Below are 19,134 nucleotides of genomic sequence, written 5' to 3'. Positions count from 1 at the left end.
CCTGACAGTGACATTGAAATAAAAATTTGAACCATGTAGCATATGTCCACATCAACAAACCAAATATGGTAACAGTACTGTAGTAAGCCCAGGGGTCAAACCGAAATTTTTTTTATAAAAAAACATCAATGGTAGACTTTTATTATATGACAGTGAAAAAAGATTTGATTGAAAGAAAAATAATCAATTAATTAAAAAATTCACTTACCTGAACGAATGTCACTTTCGGCCATTTGTTTCTCCTTCATCTGCTGATATTTTTTCCATGAAATTTCACTGTTATAGTTGGGCCAAACCAACGAGCCAACTGGCGACATTGCTACCAGGAGTTTGAATGCTTGCTGCTGTGGCCCTTTCCTTAACCATCTCAAACTATTGTCGGTTTTTAAGTCCACATTCCCAGCAAAGCATTTAAGATCCAACACTTGAGTTCCATCATTTAAAACACTCTTAGTACTGTGGATTTTCATAAATGGTGATCCTGGTTGTAGACAACAAATGTGAATTATACAAATGTATTAAAAGATCTGAAAATAATCCAGTTATGTCAGAGGAAGATTGTTCCATTGAATTTGATGATTTAAAAACTGAAAAAATCAATCCTTGGTACTGGATACAAAATTCACAAGGGATGATTGTAAAATCAAACAATAGGGTTATAAGGTATGAAGATATACAAGTCCCTTACCATACTGGTCGCCAAATTCACCTGTGATTGTCCTCTTTTCATCACTGATTAGAATCTCTCCATTTTTTCCAGGAATTTTTTTAATAGGGCCATATTTCTTGGAAACAGAAAAAAATTTTTACTTAATATTTTGTGTTTTACTTTTTTTCCATTAATTTTTTTATTTCCTTTCTTAATTTGCATACAATTTTAACATGAATAATTATTTTGACAATTATGTCACCAATAATCTTATTAAACCGTATAAAAAATCTTTGGAAATTATAGTGATGTTCATGAAGATTTAGCGCAGTTTCATTATTCTAACATGAAATTTTTTTTAAAAAATGCGAGATATGCTAAGATAATCTTCGATTACAATGAACCTTGAAATAAAGAAAAATACATTTATGATACTAGACTATAAAGACTTAATGAAATAACCTACTCAGTTGATTATTTTCTACAGTAAAACTGTAGAATGACTTTTTTTGTGAATTATGATAAAGGTGATTTGGATTTAATTCTAATGCTTATAAGACATTAGAGGAAGTGCAATATAGCTTTTAAGCAAAATCATATACCCTTTTAGGGGTAGCCGCCTCCTGTGTCAGTGCTGATACAAGCAGAATGGAACCTGCAAGATACAAATATATTTCGGGTTATTTCCCTTCCATTGCAAAATATACATTCTCTTGCCTTGCCAGGTCATTTTACAAAGAACGTTTGTAATTAGTTCAAAGTATCTCCGTGAATTATTTCAGGAAGAGTTTGAAACAAATAACTCACCGTAAATAAGACAAAAACGAAACATTTGCAATATTCAACGATACTTTTTTTCCCGACGTCGTTTTTTGCTGACGTCACAACACCGAGAAATCGAAGTTACATTAGCTCTTGTAATACAGAAGAATGGCGGGAAAAGGTTGTGTGAGAATACGTGTTCCTTGAAGCCATCCATTCCTTTGATGATTTTTTTTTTTCAATGCATTTCAGCATTTATTTGAGTAACTTTATCTCTCATTCCGGACCAGTGAGTAGATCAACAGGTCATTAAAAATGTAATTATAAATGACTGCAATTTATTACATTTTAAAAAAAAGAAATGGAATGTGATGTAACATGGAAGGTTAATTGAATTACTTCTAACTCTAGTTAAATTGATTTCATCACAAATTTCCTGTATTCTCCAATTACATTTTAATTGATGCAAGGATACATGGGATTCATACTAGATGCTAGGCTATATGTTCAGAAGATGTTGTGAAGCAGACCTATATATATAAGACTATGTATTATTCAGTATTTTCATTGTGCCGTTATAACACTTTGTATCAGCAGTCCGTCGGTTTTCCCGCCTTGTAATTTATCCAAATCAAACGTGTGTTTTATATGGGTAGATCCAATCGGACTGAGATATCTCGTCGACGAAAGAGACCAATATAAGATTTTATTTATCTCATTCGAAAAAAAAATCTATTGAAAATGCATGTCACTTTTGTCTCTTAACTCTTGCCACATCAGCTTTTACACTGATAATATTTATTCTACTTAACCTGCACCGATTTTTGTAAAATCAGACATTTCAACTGTTTGTATTCAAAACTTTCTTTTATCTGACATTGACGTAATGTCGAATAAGGCAGAATGACAAATGTTCCAACTCGGATGTCATAGTAAGTCTACGACGTCTCCTGAGCAAGCACTAAAATACAGCCGTCCCTGCCGAATATTTATATCATCTTACTGGAAATAAACTGTAAAATGTTTTGTTTTTTGTCTTTCCTCACCCTTATACATTTTATACTCTGTGACACTGGCCATGTTTTCTCTCTGTTTGTCTCTTATCATATCCTACGAATTGGTGTCTTATTATTATTTTTTTTATTTTATTTTATTTATTTATCTGTTTATGTATTTTTTCTGATAAGATGTTTTTGCGATATTGTCATCGTTATCTGTTACCTTGGGTAATAATTGTTTAACCTTTTTAAAATTGAAGCGACTAAAAAAATCCAATTCAAATTTCAACAAACATGACCGGAAATATTATGTAAAGTTATGTGTTACCATAAAGTACAAATCAATTTCATATCATTTTCAGTCGGTACAAATGTCAATAAAGTGTGGCTTTGGAATGACTTGAATTAACTACAAAAGTATTAGAAAAAAGAGTTATTACAACTATTAATCGCTCTTTTATGTAATAAAAATGGTATTGAGTAAAAAATATGTTTATGAAAATCCAAGATGGCTATTACGTTTTTCCGATCAGTCCCAACTGGACTATGTACAACGAGCAATTTGGAGATCTACATGTATGACTGTCAAAAACCAAGATGACCGCGTGTCGGCCATTTTGTTTTTCCGATCATTACCAAAATGAATTATGGACAACTAGGGGACAAAGCGAGCCCATAAATGAAAGTTGAGACTGATTCGTCCAGTCCTTCAGAGCTATCTACAACAAGAACAAGGCAGAGGAACAAATAGCGATTTGAAAAGACGACCATTTGGTGGTGGTGATTTGATGTGAAATGACAACTTTCCAGGTGTAAATATGGTGGGTAACCTCATCTGACAAAACAAACAGAATGGAACCTGCAAGATACAATTTTGATTTGAAAGCTCTTGCGTTGTTTATCATAAAGTGAAAACATTGCAAATAGGACAAGAACTTAACAAGTCACGTTTTTCGTCGTAGTCTTCCTGACATTACGTCAGTGTTTGTACTGTTATATAAATTAATGGTGGGAAAAGATCAGGTATGACACGTGTCATCTGAAGTCTTTTATATAACTTCATACGCGTGACTCTTGCACGGTCTCGGGAAATTTTCATTAAATTATGAATTTCCGTGCCACCATTATGCGACAATCTTACTTTGATGTCACTATCCTACCATGTGTTCTCCAACTTCAAGTATGATTGTAGGGCTCTATGACGGGCATTCTAATTACGTGGACTTTTGGGATATCCTTTAGATACTTTACAATCTTACGAAATTTCATTATTTTTCATGGTCAGTTATATCAATATTTCTTTTTTTATGCCGTTTCCCAATTTTACATCACATCGTGAACTTTGTCCCTTGAATTGCAGGATTCCGTTGCACCAAGGACCAAGGAATAAGTAGATATCGAATCTAGATATCCAAGTCCATGGTTGCACCAATCAAATGTTCATAGCATACGCGTCAGTGACTGGAATATTGAGTTTTACCACCTCTCAGTGCACAACTTCCCTTTTCCGCCAGCGCTCAATAATATTGATCGATTTCGGATGAATCACCCTATCAAGTTACGGTTATGCGTTTCAAAAGAACACAACCCGAAATAAATTTTAATTTGCTTTATTTTTATTTCTAACATCCAAAACGCAAAATATTTTTCCTCTGCGAAGTAGGCTGTCGTGCTCAGCAGAGCGAGCTTTGTGATACGTAACTTATTACGTATAGCGTATTCATATGTACGGTCTAGTACTCTGCAGTCTGTTATGTCATGAAATCGGTTGAGGCTGTGTTCCCTATTTATTGAATGTAACCGCCCAATTAAATACTTCGCATGCTCGCAGGGTTATGGTGTGCCTTACAGATCACTTTAAGCGGCCTGTTAATACACTGAGAGCTGAGTGTCAAATTCGTGATAAAATAAATTGACAATCTTTCATAGGTCCATGGATTTATCAATGTCGCTCGTGGTCAAAGTTCTATTGTAATCCGGGCCGCAGATCCAAGCTTTTCTGTCGAGTCGAAGTCAGTGAAAGCGTTCGAAAGACACGGACTAGGCCTACAGAGATAAACAGACAAGGGAATATAGAGGGGAGATCCCTCCTCACAGCTATGGTTCCTTTATGGCTGTTTACAGCTAGCTTTGTTGGAGTTTTACTTCCAGATGGTAAGTTCTTTTTATCAATTTTCAGCATAATGTCATTTGGCTATTTCATTTGTGTCTCAGTTATTTGATTGGAAGCGACTGAAGTGCATATTTGTTCGTGACCGACATTCACGAACGTCTCTCTCTCTCTCTACTTTCTGTTGCGAAGTAATCATTTTTAATGCAGTTCATAGTTTGAAATAGTTTATGTTAATTTCAGACGTGCTTTTTGAAACAATTCGGTTATTATTTCTCATCCTTATGTTATATACTAAGTATAACACATACGCTATGTTGTATTTGATGTTTAGGTTGTGTCTGACGCTTGGTCGAACAGACACAGGTAAATCTAAGGTAAAGGTCAGGTTGTCGCCGTCTAGACGGGTCAATTAGGAACACCTCGGGGTAAACATCGTGCAAACGGACGAAAACGGCATTGCATCCGAACTTAGTTACTCGTTTTAATTTTTTATATACATGCTATATATAACAACGTGGAAATGATTTTTTTCAATAAATATTACATTCAGGTCATGTCGGTGAACAAAACCATGACTTTGATGTGGTTCATGTCACTCATTGAGCTCGTGATGTGTTTTGAAACTGACATATTAGAAGAAAAAATAAGATTGTACATATCAGTGTCTAATTTTCAGTCATGAAGTTGAATATTGATACTAGAAATTGATTACTTTTAGATGGTTTCAAGAACCAATCAAAATATAACTGGTGTATGAATGTTATCTACATTAGCTAATTAACCTGTACATCAGTTCACAAAATTTTGTTAATTGGTATTGGTTTGGTTGTGGTGTCAATGTACATTAAGTGTGTAATATAGTATTTTGTGCATAATTGATTCTTCAAATTTTTCACAGGCAATGAAATGATGATTTTTTAAAACAAAGATAATGAGAAAAAAAACACCAAAAAACAGAATGAGAATTTGACAATAATTTGTTTAGGATACGAGAAGAAATTTGTATGGATATATGCAATGTTGATGATAAATTGTTTAATGGCGAATCAATGTCCATATAGAGTTCACTTGACAAATTCAATTAAAAAAGATAATTTTGTAAACTGAGAATTCCTATTTTTTGTCGCTGTGTATTCTAATATATCTAATGTTTACTTATTGTGTTTAATCGAACTACATTTGAAACATCTTTTTTTTTCAAAACTGAAAATTTTAAATGTCACTAAATATGAGACATATTAATAAATTCATTAAATTTCTTGAAGACATTCTTAATAAGTAAATACTTTATAGTGTTTTAAATGGGGTAGTCATTAAAACAAAATAGTGAAAAGTGGAATGTATGATATAATTTTCTTGTATTTTGTGCGTGTGTACACTAACTGAAATACTATATAGGTAGCTATTGTATAAAAATGTTGACTTTGTACCTAACACACTTAAAAGTAAACATAACTTCCTGTCCACTTTTATAAACACCAGTGGAGAGACTCCATGTGAAAAATACGTTGTCTCTATAATGTGATCATTACACATATTTGAAATGAGTTTAGATCAAATTATTCATTAAAAGCTTCCATAATACTTCATATATATTGGGTTGTGCATCAGTGGATTTCTATTGTAAAATCATACAGTTGTGATTTTCAAATTGATGAAATTCATATCTAATATCACATTCAGCATGTTAGAGCACATAAAACATCATTGTCATTTTCCTGAAATTTTAAAGACAATTCTTAATAATTCTTCCAAAATTGATTTCTCTACATGTTTTCAGTTATTACATGTATCAATAATACTCTTTTAGATAGAATATCTTTCTTTTTATAAATCAGGATTATAGCATGCTATTTCTTATTAAAGGGTTTTTTCGTAAACATTAAGAGATGTTTTGAGTTATTTACCAAAGTATCAATATTATATATTTCTTTTACTGATAATTTGAAATCATGTTTAGATATGTCAACACTATGTACGTATTTATGGTCAGTCTTCTTTCTATTGGATCTGTATTTTAATAGGATATCATGATATCAAAATACCATCATTGACTTCATACCACAGCACAGAAAGCAAGAATGCATGCAACTCCAAGCACAGTCCACAATGGAAGGTGGAGTCATGTAATTTATCAGGTTAAAATGATTTTTCTGGTTTTCATTCTTAATTTCTTCACTTTTGACTCCTACAACAAATATCATAACTAGAGGAGTCACAGAAAGATAAAACCTACTGACAGCTGTATGAATGGATGTTGTTGCTTTTATCAATCCTCACACAAATTGTATAATGAGGGTGTCAAAAAGAATTTACTACGATGTACAAAAATTTTAATGTAAGCTATGTCACTGAATTCATGCTTGAAGATGTGTTCTTTAAGTATGTGCATCTTTCCTAAAATGTTTCTCAGGTCATGAACACAAGCATCTGCCTGCAGATAGACCTCTAGACTGATGCACTCACAACTATGCTACATTATGGAATCCAAAGTAACAACTACATTTCTCTAGTATTAATGGATTCATCTGTGTGATATGAAATTTTCATGGAAGATTTTTAGCCTCACAATACATATATGTGTGTAGCTTTCCATCATGAAAGAATGACTGTTGGCAATTTTAAAGTGACAAGAGGGATTTGCAATCAGTTATTTTTAGATGATGATGTCATTCACCTCAAATCTGATGGTTTTCGAACAATGCGCCCGTATTCGATCGCAAGAATATTATGAAAATTAAAACATTTTGCAAGTTAAAGAATTCAATATAGACCATTCTTCTGTGCTATCAACAGTTAAATAAATTTTGTAAATGAAGTTAATTAGGGGGAAAAATTGAATCTGCATAGGTATCGTATGTCTTAATGGAAAATTGTAGTAGCTAAAAGTAAGTAATCATGATGATGGGACTTGTCACATTTTAGATTTAAAACTCTTCAAAATATGAGTGCGATGTGGTCAATTTGTGTTACAGTTCGGTAATTATGAGTTGATTTTTTCAACATTATGTTATTCTGTATATCAGTATGAATAGATGATGTTTTCTCTTCAATGTTTTAGTGGAAGTTGCAAATATTGGGGCTATGGATCTTACAATTATTAATTTGACACTATTCATGCAGTCCAAGCACAATTATTACCAACATCACCTCTGCTAATTTGACAATACACATGAATATTCCATGCTGTGTGCTGATTGCTTGTTGTGCAGATCTAGGGCAGCAAGTTGTGTAAGCACATGTTTGCACAATGTTACTATGAAAGAGATGAAAGAAATCAAACTGAAACGCTATGATAACTCACCAACAGGGTGACAGAGTATAACTGTAAGAGTTGATTATGATGGTCATTTAGAATTGGCCACCTGCTGTGAAATGATCATGACTTCTTGGAACTATTATTGCTTACCATGATGTCGCTAAGGTGTATGATCTCAACTCGATTACTATTCAATGTGTTCGAACTATCACTAGACAGAAAATTATTACTTTAAGTGAAAAAAGGTCATTGAGCTATTAATTAATTTGGACTGAGTGGAAGATAATAGTCTTATTTCTCAAAGAAAATCAAAATAATTGCATTGATCAAACATTCTCGCTTTGTGCATGTTCTTTTTTATGTCTTTGATCATAGTACAATAAACAAGTAAAAAATGTGATATTTGATGCAACCATCAATAAGATTCATTATGGTTACAAAAGCATCTAGTGATTTCCTGAAGCCAACAGATCTAGATCTAGGGAGGTTTTAGAAGGGAGAAAGGCTTGTTCTAACTGACTTGAAAATGTAGGAGGACCACTACAGTGTTAAATGTCAACTTACCATACCCATGTGAAATCCAGTTTGATGTTGCACCACAGGATCTTTGACCTATGTTATCAAACAGTGCCAAATCTTAGTCTTCACAAATTGTCTTTTCAAGAAGGAGGTTAGATTATTGTCAGGAACATTGGCTTTCAAAAGGTGTCGACATCCCAGAGTAAAACTATTATCATGAGTAATAGATGTTTGTGGACTTAGTCTTAGATATTTTTTTTGGCGCGGACTAATTCAAACTGAAATGGATAAATGTTGCCCTTTTTGAATGATATAAACCTGCTCACTTGCTAAGTTTAAGTTAGATCTCCAAACACATATTGATAAATAAAAAAAATTATAGGAATTGTTGTTTATCTGAACATTATCTATTGTTGAGTTTTGTTGGATAGAGTGAATGGTATTGTTGGAGATTTGCTGTCCTTTATTTTGGTTGTAAAGAAGTTAAGATGAACCTAGTAAATTGGTAGCTTGATAAATTAGATAAAACAGGAAATGACATAACCAGCTCACATTCAAGGGAGGTAAGTCTCCTCAATAATGGGTTTATTGGCATTTTAATGTAACAACTTTAGACTATATAGAGGCAGACTGGTCAGTGGACACTAATTAAATCAAACTGGTCAAAGAGATCACTTGTCTGACCTTAATTCAGTCTAGTGTGCTGATTGTCTGTCACCATGGTAACAGAAATAGTGGAGGAGTGATGGTCGTTTTATAAATGAGCTGCTTTACAAGAAGAGGCAAGAAATTTGATAACATGTATGACTTTCATAAATTATGAGGTGGTACAGCATATGGGGACACAGGTAAAGTATATTGCATAGTAAATCTTGGTATACAGGGGAAATACAGAGTCTACAAAGTGTGAAGGTACAAGGCAAGCACAGGCTACCAAGTGTGTGATTACAGAAGTACAGGCTACCAAGTGTGTGATTACAGAAGCACAGACTACCAAGTGTGTGATTACAGAAGTACAGGCTACCAAGTGTGTGATTACAGAAGCACAGACTACCAAGTGTGTGATTACAGAAGTACAGACTACCAAGTGTGTGATTACAGAAGTACAGGCTACCAAGTGTGTGATTACAGAAGTACAGGCTACCAAGTGTGTGATTACAGAAGCACAGACTACCAAGTGTGTGATTACAGAAGTACAGGCTACCAAGTGTGTGATTACTGAAGTACAGGCTACCAAGTGTGTGATTACAGAAGTACAGGCTACCAAGTGTGTGATTACAGAAGTACAGACTACCAAGTGTGTGATTACAGAATTACAGGCTACCAAGTGTGTGATTACAGAAGTACAGGCTACCAAGTGTGTGATTACAGAAGCACAGACTACCAAGTGTGTGATTACAGAAGTACAGACTACCAAGTGTGTGATTACAGAAGTACAGACTACCAAGTGGGTGATTACAGAATTACAGACTACCAAGTGTGTGATTACAGAAGTACAGGCTACCAAGTGTGTGATTACAGAAGTACAGACTACCAAGTGTGTGATTACAGAAGTACAGGCTACCAAGTGTGTGATTACAGAAGTACAGGCTACCAAGTGTGTGATTACAGAAGCACAGACTACCAAGTGTGTGATTACGGAAGTACAGGCTACCAAGTGTGTGATTACAGAAGTACAGGCTACCAAGTGTGTGATTACAGAAGCACAGACTACCAAGTGTGTGATTACAGAAGTACAGGCTACCAAGTGTGTGATTACAGAAGTACAGGCTACCCAGTGTATGATTACAGAAGTACAGACTACCAAGTGTATGATTACAGAAGTACAGACTACCAAGTGTGTGATTACAGAAGTACAGGCTACCAAGTGTGTGATTACAGAAGCACAGACTACCAAGTGTGTGATTACAGAAGTACAGGCTACCAAGTGTGTTATTACAGAAAGTACAGGCTACCAAGTGTGTGATTACAGAAGTACAGTCTACTGAGTGTGTGATTACAGAAGTACAGGCTACCAAGTGTTTGAGTACAGTAGTACAGTCTACTAAGTGTGAGGGTAGAGAATAAGTAGTGTTAAGTTTGAGGATACAGAAGAAGTACATTGTTAAGTTTGAGGATACAGAAGAAGTACATTGTTAAGTTTGAGGATACAGAAGAAGTACATTGTTAAGTTTGAGGATACAGAAGAAGTACATTGTTAAGTTTGAGGATACAGAAGAAGTACATTGTTAAGTTTGAGGATACAGAAGTACATTGTTAAGTTTGAGGATACAGAAGAAGTACATTGTTAAGTTTGAGGATACAGAAGAAGTACATTGTTGAGTTTGAGGATACAGAAGAAGTACATTGTTAAGTTTGAGGATACAGAAGAAGTACATTGTTAAGTTTGAGGATACAGAAGAAGTACATTGTTAAGTTTGAGGAAACAGAAGAAGTACATTGTTAAGTTTGAGGATACAGAAGAAGTACATTGTTAAGTTTGAGGATACAGAAAAAATATAGTCTACTGAGTTTGAGGGTAGGAGAGAAAGTACAGTGTCCATTAGTGGAGATATCAGGTTGTAGCAGTTATGGAAATGATAAACGAGCCCTTCTACTTATAAAATTGACAACATAATAAGCAAGTGAAGTTGTCACAGGTCACACATCTCATATTCACCTCTGCGTAATTGACGATTACATCAGAAGTTCTCTTTAAAAATGGCAACAGCCCAAGTTAAAACCATTTATAGAATTGTAAGTGAAATGGATCTTTACTTTGTACAACTTTACTCTCTCTCCAAACTTCAAAAGATTTGTTCTTATTTTAAGTAAACTGCAATATAATGCTAACTGTCCACTTCAGATTTATTATAAGCGCCTGTGGGAAAGGAAATGTATGTATTTCTTGAAGTGAAGAAAATATTTATAATATCAATATAATGTCATGGCATTTACATATTAAAAGACAATGAAAGCTCACAATTTTTTAATCCCTCAGTACCTAATTCCTGTGTGGACCAATCATTGATAAACAACTATGCCCATTAGCCCTGTTTTGACCTATAGACGAATGTATCCTATATGGACCTTTTTTTATATGAGAGTATAAAAAACTGTGCCTGAATGTCCTGTATGGAGGAATAGATCACTGTTCCTGTTTGTCCTGTATGGAGGGATAGATCACTATTCCTGTATGTCCTGTATGGAGGAATAGATCATTGTTCCTTTATGTCCTGTATGGAGGAATAGATCACTGTTCCTGTATGTCCTGTATGGAGGAATAGATCACTGTTCCTGTATGTCCTGTATGGAGGGATAGATCACTGTTCCTGTATGTCCTGTATGGAGGAATAGATCATTGTTCCTGTATGGAGGGATAGATCACCGTTCCTGTATGTCCTGTATGGAGGGATAGATCACTGTTCCTGTATGTCCTGTATGGAGGAATAGATCACTGTTCCTGTATGTCCTGTATGGAGGGATAGATCACTGTTCCTGTATGTCCTGTATGGAGGAATAGATCACTGTTCCTGTATGTCCTGTATGGAGGAATAGATCACTGTTTCTGTATGTCCTGTATGGAGGGATAGATCTCTGTTCCTGTATGGAGGAATAGATCACTGTTCCTGTATGTCCTGTATGGAGGGATAGATCACTGTTCCTGTATGTCCTGTATGGAGGGATAGATCACTGTTCCTGTATGTCCTGTATGGAGGGATAGATCACTGTTCCTGTATGTCCTGTATGGAGGGATAGATCACTGTTCCTGTATGTCCTGTATGGAGGGATAGATCACTGTTCCTGTATGTCCTGTATGGAGGGATAGATCATTGTTCCTGTATGTCCTGTATGGAGGGATAGATCACTGTTCCTGTATGGAGGAATAGATCACTGTTCCTGTATGTCCTGTATGGAGGGATAGATCACTGTTCCTGTATGTCCTGTATGGAGGGATAGATCACTGTTCCTGTATGTCCTGTATGGAGGGATAGATCACTGTTCCTGTATGGAGGGATAGATCACTGTTCCTGTATGTCCTGTATGGAGGAATAGATCACTGTTCCTGTATGTCCTGTATGGAGGGATAGATCACTGTTCCTGTATGTCCTGTATGGAGGAATAGATCACTGTTCCTGTATGTCCTGTATGGAGAGATAGATCACTGTACCTGTATGGAGGGATAGAGAGCTGTGTCTGAATGTCTTGTATGGGGGAATAGAGAGTTGTGTCTGAATGTCCTGTATGGAGGGATAGATCACTGTTCCTGTATGTCCTGTATGGAGGGATAGATCACTGTTCCTGTATGTCCTGTATGGAGGGATAGATCTCTGTTCCTGTATGGAGGAATAGATCACTGTTCCTGTATGTCCTGTATGGAGGGATAGATCTCTGTTCCTGTATGTCCTGTATGGAGGAATAGATCACTGTTCCTGTATGGAGGAATAGATCACTGTTCCTGTATGTCCTGTATGGAGGGATAGATCTCTGTTCCTGTATGTCCTGTATGGAGGGATAGATAAGTGTTCCTGTATGTCCTGTATGGAGGAATAGATCACTATTGCTGTATGTCCTGTATGGAGGGATAGATCACTGTTCCTGTATGTCCTGTATGGAGGAATAGATCACTGTTCCTGTATGTCCTGTATGGAGGGATAGATCACTGTTCCTGTTTGTCCTGTATGGAGGGATATATCACTGTTCCTGTATGGAGGAATAGATCACTGTTCCTATATGTCCTGTATGGAGGGATAGATCATTGTTCCTGTATGTCCTGTATGGAGGAATAGATCATTGTTCCTGTATGTCCTGTATGGAGGGATAGATCACTGTTCCTGTATGTCCTGTATGGAGGGATCACTGTTCCTGTATGTCCTGTATGGAGGAATAGATCACTGTTCCTGTATGTCCTGTATGGAGGGATAGATCACTGTTCCTGTATGTCCTGTATGGAGGAATAGATCATTGTTCCTGTATGGAGGGATAGATCACTGTTCCTGTATGTCCTGTATGGAGGGATAGATCACTGTTCCTGTATGTCCTGTATGGAGGGATAGATCATTGTTCCTGTATGTTCCTGTATGGAGGGATAGATCACTGTTCACTGTTCCTGTATGTAGATCACTGTGTATGTCCTGTATGGAGGGATAGATCACTGTTCCTGTATGGAGAGATAGATCACTGTACCTGTATGGAGGGATAGATCACTATTGCTGTATGTCCTGTATGGAGGGATAGATCACTGTTCCTGTATGTCCTGTAGGGAGGGATAGATCACTATTGCTGTATGTCCTGTATGGAGGGATAGATCACTGTTCCTGTATGTCCTGTATGATCATTGTTCCTGTATGTCCTGTATGGAGGAATAGATCATTGTTCCTGTATGTCCTGTATGGAGGGATAGATCACTGTTCCTGTATGTCCTGTATGGAGGGATAGATCACTGTTCCTGTATGTCCTGTGTGGAGGGATAGATCACTGTTCCTGTATGTCCTGTAGGGAGGGATAGATCACTATTGCTGTATGTCCTGTATGGAGGGATAGATCACTGTTCCTGTATGTCCTGTATGGAGGGATAGATCACTGTTCCTGTATGTCCTGTATGGAGGGATAGATCATTGTTCCTGTATGTCCTGTATGGAGGGATAGATCACTGTTCCTGTATGGAGGAATAGAACACTGTTCCTGGATGTCAGGTATGGAGGGATAGATCACTGTTCCTGTATGTCCTGTGTGGAGGGATAGATCACTGTTCCTGTATGTCCTGTATGGAGGGATAGATCATTGTTCCTGTATGTCCTGTATGGAGGGATAGATCACTGTTCCTGTATGGAGGAATAGATCACTGTTCCTGTATGTCCTGTATGGAGGGATAGATCACTATTGCTGTATGTCCTGTATGGAGGGATAGATCATTGTTCCTGTATGTCCTGTATGGAGGGATAGATCACTGTTCCTGTATGGAGGAATAGATCACTGTTCCTGTATGTCCTGTATGGAGGGATAGATCACTATTGCTGTATGTCCTGTATGGAGGGATAGATCACTGTTCCTGTATGTCCTGTATGGAGGAATAGACAGCTGTGTCTGAATTTCCTGTATGGAGGGATAGAAAGACCACCTGATGTAAAGATAACATAAACAGTTGTAAAAGTAAGACCAGTGTACCAAAGTGCCAGTAGGATTTTCAATATATTCTTTATAATAGATCATTTCTGTCTTTTTATTGATTCATTAAATGGCCCTCATTTTCGATTATTGTTAGTTCATACAAGTATATATGACAGGAAAGTTTGAATACTGAATTTAACATGATGATAATACACATAAGTATGACTCGGTACAACAAAGACTTATACACACAATGTTATAAGAAACAATGTCAAAATATAGTTTGTCAACATATTAAAAATACTGTCAAATGTGACCTCAGTGCATCCGCTCCACTACACGTAATAGTTTGTCATGGGTGATTGTGATGCCAAGTGCTGGTCACAGCTTCCCTACAATACAGAGGGTTGAAGAGCCAGGCACTCAAAACGTGTCAAGCTTATAAAAACACTCTCCAGTACAGAAAGGAATCAGGATGTACGAGGGCACTTGAAGTAATGGAGGAGAATTAACATTATTTCCTCAAAATTCATCAGATTAGTCGAGATGTATATTCTCATACTGCTATGTATATGATACATCATGGACGTGAACTGAAATATTGGTTTTCAACGTGTATGGGTCATCTTATTGATCCATATAAGGTATATCAGTAAAGAGTTACATAGGGTGAGGTCAGGGTCAAAGGGCAAGGATTTAGGTTGAATGAAGTCAGTGGCTTAACAAGGTGGAAGTTGGTGGCAATGAACTTTAAGGCTGGAAACATGGCCCAATTACATATGAAATATGCAGGATATTTGTGATAGTAATAACCTGGGTCAGCCTGACAAATGGAATACATATAAATGTTGTTAGTCTGAAGAAGTTACTGAAAATCTGAGTCTGAACCCTTACCTAGACAGTTTGTTGACAATCTGAGTCTGAACCGTTATCTAGAGAGGTTGTTGACAATCTGAGTCTGAACCATTACCCAGTGAGGTTGTTGACAATTTGAGTCTGAACTGTTATCTAGAGAGGTTGTTGACAATCTGAGTCTGAACCATTATCTAGAGAGGTTATTGACAATCTAAGTCTGAACCATTATCTAAAGAGGTTGTTGACAATCTAAGTCTGAACCATTATCTAAAGAGGTTGTTGACAATCTGAGTCTGAACCGTTACCCAGTGAGGTTGTTGACAATTTGAGTCAGAACTGTTATCTAGAGAGGTTGTTGACAATCTGAGTCTGAACCATTACCCAGTGAGGTTGTTGACAATTTGAGTCTGAACTGTTATCTAGAGAGGTTGTTGACAATCTGAGTCTGAACCGTTTATCTAAAGAGGTTGTTGACAATCTAAATCTGAACCATTATCTAGAGAGGTTGTTGACAATTTGAGTCTGAACTGTAATCTAAAGAGGTTGTTGACAATCTGAGTCTGAACCATTATCTAAAGAGGTTGTTGACAATCTGAGTCTGAACTGTTATCTAAAGAGGTTGTTGACAATCTGAGTCTGAACCATTATCTAAAGAGGTTGTTGACAATCTGAGTCTGAACCGTTATCTAAAGAGGTTATTGACAATCTAAGTCTGAACCGTTATCTAAAGAGGTTATTGACAATCTGAATCTGAACCATTATCTAAAGAGGTTGTTGACAATCTAAGTCTGAACCATTATCTAGAGAATTTGGGGATCTGCAATCACTTCAAACCATAATCTGGAGAAGTTGCTGAACATAATCTTTGCTTGATAGATTTTATGATAGGGCTGGAGAAGAGATTAAACTTTTAAATATAGATTGGCTAGTAAAATTTCAGGAATCTGCCATCTGAATGGTATTTTATTCAGGAATAGAATAACATTTTAATTTCCTTGAATTAAAAAAAATTCTGGAAAACTTCTCCAGTTTCAAAAAGTTTCGTGTGTGAAGAATGAAATTTACTGATCAATCCTAGGCCACCTTGGTACTGAAATGTGCCATGTCTTAAACTGTCAGTACAGTAAAACTTGATTATAATGAATTAAGTTTGTCCAAATTGAAAAGATTCCTGTCTATATCTTATTCGTAATATAATCTCTTGTACAAAATTTTTTACTTATAATGAACTCATTTTGACCCTGCCTCATAGTTCTTTAGGTAAAATAAAATGAGTTAATACTGCTCAGTGTAAAGGTGTCATTTCCCTGGGATATCTTTTTTGCACAAGTAAATTCTTAAAACGAAAGAAGTGGCTTAGCTGTCGCTTAAACATAAGGCTTTGACACTAGAGACGAAGTACATGATAATTTCAGCCATGGATGAAGGGAAAAAACTGTCACAAAAAGATATGTTGCTGATCATGAGGTTGAAAATATCCCCTCATAGCAAGATTTCGAGATGGTGAAGATGAAGGTGACAAAGTGCACCTTATGCACCTCATTGAATGAGAGCAAAGATAATCATGGGACTGTGTCAATGTTGACAACAATCTAGTTAACACTGACGGCGATATCGTGAGATCTGTTTTAAAACAGGATTCCGATAGTGAAGAAGAACACAGAAGCTAGTGCCAACCTTATACTTGACCCAAGAACACTTTGGGGAATTATCCCGTTTCATTGCGGCACCATCTAAAGTTTTCGACAACACATTCAGAGCGATGCACTCCATATCGTAATCTTTAGATGAGATGACTGACAGGTGTTATCAGTAAAAGTCTATCTGGACTTTTTTGGGGAAAAGTGAACTAATGAACATATTTTTGGATGTTATAATATGTACCCCTTTGGAATAAAACATAATTTGTATAGTTATTTATGTTAGATTTGTTTGAAACACGTATCGTTATGCCGTCGTTAGACATAGCTTGGCTTACAACAAATTTTATATTAGATTTTACTTCCTCTTCGTCCTGACTATACAATGAACTAATATAGCTAATTAAAATCAGAAGTTGATATAACCTACATGTATTTTCCTACCTGGTTGGGTGGTGCGGTGGTAACACATCTGCCGTTTACCTGACCGTCCAGGGCTAGATTTCTGGAACCAAAGTGAAAAGGCGAGGAGTTACCTAACCTACCAGGTGGGTTTTCTCCAGGTACTCCAGTTTCCTCCCACAATAAAACCCCTCGAACACTTACATCCTGGCCAACAAGAGTGATTACCATAAAAACACATGTAATGTGTTCAGTTTTTATTTTTTGAGAAAATAAATGTCCAAAGTTCGGGGTGTACACATTACATAGCTGTAGGATTTTCAAGTTTTTTCATGGAAAAAACAGATTCTGGTGGGTCGGCACATGTATTATTCTTATGTATTTGTAGAAGTTAGCGTTGACATAAATATGCGAAGTGTGGATTGAGACTTATCATCGAATCATGGATTTAACTCATTATTTATGAATATTGGTCTTATTGATGCTTACGAAGCATATATCGTCTAATGATAAAGAGAGAATAGTCTTACAATCGCTTACATATACAGAGTTGAGGCTTCAATTTTTGTCAGCTGGCGCACGCTCAATGTGACAGCAAGACATGAAGAAAAGTTGACTCGCCTAGATCGTATTTACCTGGCGTGGGCATGAATAGGTAGATAATGACTTATACCTGTGACTTCAACACTGAACACTGTTGATTAGGGCTAGTTTGAAGATGAGTGTTTGTGTACGTAATAAATAAGGGATAATTGGATATGTAAGTGAATGTGTAAGCTTTACATTCTGAGATTAGCTTCTTGGCTCCTAGAGATCGATTTTGACAGAATTTTCCGGTGCGCACATTATGCAAGTAGAATGTTTTTTTACCATTCACAGCCCCAGAAAGTACCTGCACACATTATGTGGGTTTTTATGGTAGTAGTATACATTGAAATAACTTCTTGCGCAATTGTTATAAAAATGGTAAAAAACCAAGTTTATATATATGTAAATTTTTTTAAATCACACAAAGGAGGGGGAGGGAGGAGGGAAGGAAAACAAGAAGTTAAATGCCAGTAGGTAGTCTGGTTGACAATTTTATCTTCCACATAAATTTGTCAGTTGTCAGATAATTCTACAGAGCTTAAAACCTGAACATTTAAAACACCTGAATTCTAATATAAAGAGGCATGCTGGTGTATCAAGTTTTGACAGTTAAAGGCTTTTTGCATGCTTGTTTACTGCAGAATGAAGGAAAACCAACAATTTATATTCAGTAGGCGAGCAAAACCTTGTTGAGTGCTTTTTGTCCATGTAATCAGTTTAGGTGTTCTAGTTCTAATATTATCTTCAGCATTTTGATATTTATCCTGGTTAGATGAAAACTTTACTTTTATATAGACATTGTACTATCAAAGTTTTACAAAACATGAAGTAATTGCCTTGTATATATGATTACAAGTACCTGGCAAAGAGTCCACAGACAGTTTTAATCACAGGTCCTTTGGGACATCTCCTTCAGAGGTCCACAAAAAATAACATGATGGATTATCTGGTGGAAGATGTACTGCCAAAGGAAAGAAACAATTTTATGACAAAAAAATGTCTGTAAAATGTTCAAGTTCAAGGTCAGAGATAAAGTAATGCTGTTTCCTTTAAGAAATGCATTTATAAGGGAATAGAGCAAATGATGGATGGGAGATACTGTTTCTTGAAAGGTATAATAGGAAGGATAACCTTATATAACGTAATGACTATGATGGTGACGGGATCAAAGGAACTTTATAACTGTCTGAACTCCAGAGGGTGAATAGACACATGGAAAATCAAAAAAGGTATTAAAAACTAGAGGAAATTGATGAAAC

General features: G+C 36.0%; 1 protein-coding gene across 1 annotated transcript in view; it reads left to right on the top strand.

The window, feature by feature from the left end:
- The first annotated feature begins 4,259 nt into the window (after positions 1 to 4,259).
- LOC132543692 (bone morphogenetic protein receptor type-2-like) overlaps positions 4,260 to 19,134 on the top strand; it is a 79,928-nt gene continuing 65,053 nt past the window's right edge. The window contains exon 1 of the mRNA XM_060207210.1: positions 4,260 to 4,563. Within this exon, the coding sequence (XP_060063193.1) occupies positions 4,509 to 4,563 (55 nt within the window). The 5' untranslated portion in view covers positions 4,260 to 4,508. The remainder of the gene's footprint in view (positions 4,564 to 19,134) is intronic.

Source organism: Ylistrum balloti, unplaced genomic scaffold (assembly GCF_031769215.1).
Source record: "Ylistrum balloti isolate Yb309-2 unplaced genomic scaffold, AGI_CSIRO_Ybal_v1 Utg369762, whole genome shotgun sequence".
NCBI lineage: Eukaryota > Metazoa > Mollusca > Bivalvia > Pectinida > Pectinidae > Ylistrum > Ylistrum balloti.
The sequence above is the reverse complement of the archived record's forward strand: the minus strand, read 5'-3'. Positions and strand labels throughout refer to the sequence as shown.